The 4,814-nt window shown below is 32.3% G+C and overlaps 1 protein-coding gene across 1 annotated transcript in view; it reads left to right on the forward strand.

Moving 5' to 3' along the window:
• The window catches only part of NDC80 (NDC80, kinetochore complex component), a 51,406-nt gene that overhangs the window by 18,214 nt on the left and 28,378 nt on the right, over positions 1–4,814 (forward strand). The window contains exons 11-12 of the mRNA XM_023530844.1: positions 371–426; positions 3,248–3,439. Coding sequence (XP_023386612.1) covers positions 371–426; positions 3,248–3,439 — 248 coding nt within the window. The remainder of the gene's footprint in view (positions 1–370; positions 427–3,247; positions 3,440–4,814) is intronic.

Consider the following 4,814-nt stretch of genomic DNA (forward strand, 5'->3'; position numbering starts at 1 on the left):
TATGAAATGATCACATTTCAGAAAGATCACAGTTTTGGTAATGTGAAAAATGGATTGGAAGGGAGCAAAACACTCAGATAAGGATTGTGGCAGTCATGTGCTAAGAAGAGGCAAGCTGAATTTGGCTAATGCTACTGGAGATTCAGAGAAATAGGTGGATTCTGGCTACTTAGGAGACAAAGTGGAAAAGACCTAATGATAGAAGCGGGAACAGTTCTGATATAAGGCTTGGGTGATTGAGTAGCAGTAGTGCCACTCACTCAGCAATAAAAGAGGAGAAGTTGCCAATCAAGAATGGGGATGGTCTACTGGACCTGTTGTGCCCACTGGGCATCCAACTGAAAGTATCTAATAGGCTATTATTATATAGGTCTCAGCATAAACTATCTGGCTTTGCAATATAGATTTGGTGAAAATCAGTATGCAGTATATTGTGATTGAAGCCAAAGGGTAGATGAATTCACCAAGGAAGAATACACAGGAAAATAAAACTCTGGGAACACCATCTTTGAGGGGATAAAGGTCTTTTAAGACAGGCCTAAAAGGAAACTAAGGACTCACCAGAAAGGTCAAGAGAATAGAAGCTGAGAGAGAAAAGATTCATGAAGCAATCAGCATTGCCACATGCAATAAAAGGATTCAAAAGTTTCTATCAAATTTAGTAATAGCAGGCAGGCACTCATGACCTCCATCAAAACCAAATTATTTGACTTCATTTTAATTGTATAGGTAGTACATTATTGTTTCAGCCAACATTGTTGAGAAAGTAGGCTTACTATGTGAATTTCTAGATAAAATCTGTCCTTATTGTTGGCAATCTTTTATAAATGTTCTATACTTCTGCCTTACTTAGCTATACACTATTTACGCCTTTAAATGTAGTTTTCAGTGTACATGAACTTTTTCTTAACAATTTAGCATAATCATGGACATGACACCAGTGTATTCTAAAACAATATAAGTTAACAGGTTGTCTAGGGACATTTTTCCTATCATAGCCATCTTTTTCTGCTACATAAACTATTTTCATTCCTAATAAAAGTTATATAAGTCAAGACCTTTTTTAAGAAAAGGAAAAGAAAGCATGTCTTTAAAAAGGGGTTTTTTTAGTAGAGAAAAACAGACTAGAGAGTTTCAGAATTGAATTTTTATTTGAAGTTTTTCACACTAATATTTTCAGTTATACTATTTATTGGTAGATGTAGGTTAGGTCTGAAATTTTAACATCAATGAGGAAAATTTAGTATTTTAGTCTAAAGTAATTTTTTGTTTCTTTGTTTTGTTTTTTTAATCCTATTACTTGCAGCACTTTCCTTAATACAGTATTTCTTATATTTATCACCATTGTTAAAATGAAAAAAGTAGTTCAAACAAAGCAGTTGTTTTTGCCCAGGGGGCAATACTGCTTTTTCATCCTGGTCACATTATAAAGTACATTGTAAACATAATGCAAATAGTTTCTTAATCAGATTTACTTTTGTGTTATTAAAAATCTGTATTTTACACACCTACATATGTAATTCTTAATATGGACTAGACAGTATGAGAAATAAGCATTACCTCCTTTTTTGTCCGTATTTCACTATACTTTTGCTTTGCTTTAACCATCTATACCCCCTCATCTTCCTTACTCTCTAAATAATCTCTGTTCTCGTGTGTTAAAGGAGAAAAGTATACATTTATAAGAAATAGCTTGGGGTGCTGATCCATAAAGTTTTTGAACCTAGAATTTGGTAAACCTTTGTTTTAGCCCTGAATTTACCACCACATGCCTGTCACCTCAGTGTGTTATCCAACTTCATAGCCTCAGTTTCCTTATTTATAAGATGAAGTATGGTTAGACTAGATTGGCGAATCTGAAATGAGTTCCTTCAACAGTTATTAATAAGTATATTTTATCTTTTAAGCACTATGTGGAAAAGGGGAAGTTAGAAAAATCTCTGGACTAAATGAACTCTGAGCTTAACTAGCTAAAACTAGCTGTACTAAAAAGAATGCTGTTTTTGATTTGGAGGACTAGGCTAGAAAATAAGATTATCTAGGAATTAGGTAAGCAGTGTCCTAATGAGAAATCAGAGTAGGGCCACGGACAGTGAGAAGTAAGCCCTCGCATAGTAGGTAAGAGAGATATTAAAGAATGATGGCAGAATGCAAACGTTCAACATAACATGAATTTCATCCATCATCTGCTGGACTAATTTTTATTCCACATGCCACCTCTAACTGATGGTAGCCTTCTGGAGCTCTTTTGAGATAGACATTGAGTGTGCATCTAGACTCATCAAGAAAGAGTATGATCAGTTGGTTGTGGGAAGGAGAAAGTAGAGACACATGTGCCACATATTTGTTCTTTCTACAGTTAGGCATGATAAAGTACATGGTTTGTGAAGGCTGTTTTCATTAGATAAATAAAATGGTAGTAAAGAACAGAAGAAACTACTCCTAGTACCATTTTAGTATTAGGACAAAACAGACCTACATACCTTGGTAGTCCCTAGAAAGCTATGTAACCAATTATAGTAATTGAAATGACTTTCTGATTCATTAATGAGAAATCTTATATTTAATAAATTGAATTTTTTGAGAGCTGATAAATTTTTAGAAATAGCAAATTATTTAAGCAAGTTCCAATGGGTGCTTTTGCCATTGCATTTTTGCACTCAAAGTATTTATTTTTATGGATTGGTAACAGCATTTAGAAACTATGCATTAAATGGAGGAAGCAGTATGAAAATAAATTGCCAAGACTCTGCAAATTTATTTATTTAATCAAATATTAAGTATCCGCTATATGCCAAGTACTGTTCTAGGGACTGGGCATACAGCTGCTTTAATGAAGCTTACATTCAAGTAGTGATGATGAAAAAATAAATAATATATGTCACAGAAATGAAAATCCTTAACAAAATTTGCCAATATATTATCTTTGGTTTTCAGTAGTTTGACTACGATGTACCTAGGTTTGGTTTGCTTTGCTTCGTGTTTTTTCTTGATGTTCGCTGCACTTCTTGGTTCTATAAGTTTTGTTTTGTTTTTTTTTCAAGGAGGGGAGTGAATTTTCATTAATACCTAAATATGGACTCTTCTTCCAAACTATTTATCAGATAAAGAGAAGAACAGTAGTATACTGTTTAATAATTATAGTCTTAGAATTATCCTACAAATTTAGTATGAATAAAATCTTTGTATTTTAATTTTTGTGTAAAATTGCAGAAATGCCTGTTGAAAACCATATGGAATGGTGCAGATTGTTTTTAACACTGCTTTTTGTGTTTTATTCTTACAGATTGAAACACAATTAGCAGAGTATCACAAGTTGGCTAGAAAATTAAAACTTATTCCTAAGGGTGCTGAGAATTCCAAAGGTTATGACTTTGAAATTAAGTTTAATCCTGAAGCTGGTGCCAACTGCCTTGTCAAATACAGAGCTCAAGTTTATGTAAGTAATTATGAGTACTTCAAAAAGTTTTTAAATGATATGAATGATGGCCGATTCAAAGTTTAAAAATTTAGCATGTCTATAACTCAGGACTAAATAAAAATAAAAACGAAACCTTTTATCTTCCTTCTTGGTAGTAGAAATCCTTCTCTCTATCATATCTTACTCTTGGAATTATAATACCTTTTCTCCTCTCTACTTACTTTATCTATTCAACTATCCAATTAAAAAAAATGATTTGATATAAAATAGACACCAAGATTATAAAGGTAAAAATGACCTGACCCTTGCTCTCAAGTTGCTACTAATCCACTCAAGGGAAAAAGATATAAATAAATATTTGTACTTTATTAGAAGTCTTTATAAAGTATGGTAACAAGATCAATTCATCCCAGAATGAAAAGAAAACTCTCCATGGAAATGGCAAACCTGGAACAAAATCTTAAAAAACTTATGGGGATGGTCTATGGAAAAGAGTTTTCAGGCAAAAGGACACACATGAAAACATGAAATATAATAGAGTGTTACATGACTCCAAAAATCAATGATGAAAAATCTGCACCTGATTTTTAAGTATGTCCAAGAATTTGGGGAAGAAAATTTTTTAACTGCTCTACTGCAACTTCTCGGTTATTCACAAATTTTAGTATTTTAATGGCCTCCAAAAATGTTCGTTTCTAAAATACTTAATTTTTGAATATGAAAGTGTTATTTAAATTCAAAACCTATGTATTTCTCCCTAGAGAATTATTTTTCCTTCAATAAATTATTTAGTATATAACATATTCCATATCAGCTAGGTGCTAGAAATAAAATACCCAGAAAGATACAGTCCCTACATTCCTAGATATTACAGTTTATTGGTAGATAGACTTTGATTAAAACAAGCTAGACTCATTTTCAATAGAAAAAACATGCATCAAGTAAACATTTAGTCTTTAACTGAATTGTTTCTCAAACAATAGCTAGGAAAGGTAGGTAGACAGGCAGAGTTTACTTACTGCTATTTTGAGTAGTTTGACATGACTAGTGCAAGAAAGTAATTACTTAAATAACTGTAGGAAAGATTACCCATTGCAAAAAGAATACATATGCTCAGACAAGAACGAAAAAATTTTATTGATCTCTGGAAATAGTTTTACATAATAATAGAACAATAAAAATAGAAATAGCATCAAGAAGGTGCCACTCCAACTGCTATATGTAGTATTTGAAGAAAAGTTCTTAGATTAAAGAGGCCATTGCATCTTTAGAAATAAAGCAGCCAGAATTAAAACCAATAACTTTAAAAGACCTACTGAAAACATGGTAATGTACAGGTTTTCTTTTGGAGTGATGAAATGTGATGGTTATACAACATTGTGAATTACTAAAC

Source organism: Pteropus vampyrus, unplaced genomic scaffold, assembly GCF_000151845.1.
Source record: "Pteropus vampyrus isolate Shadow unplaced genomic scaffold, Pvam_2.0 Scaffold55, whole genome shotgun sequence".
Lineage (NCBI taxonomy): Eukaryota > Metazoa > Chordata > Mammalia > Chiroptera > Pteropodidae > Pteropus > Pteropus vampyrus.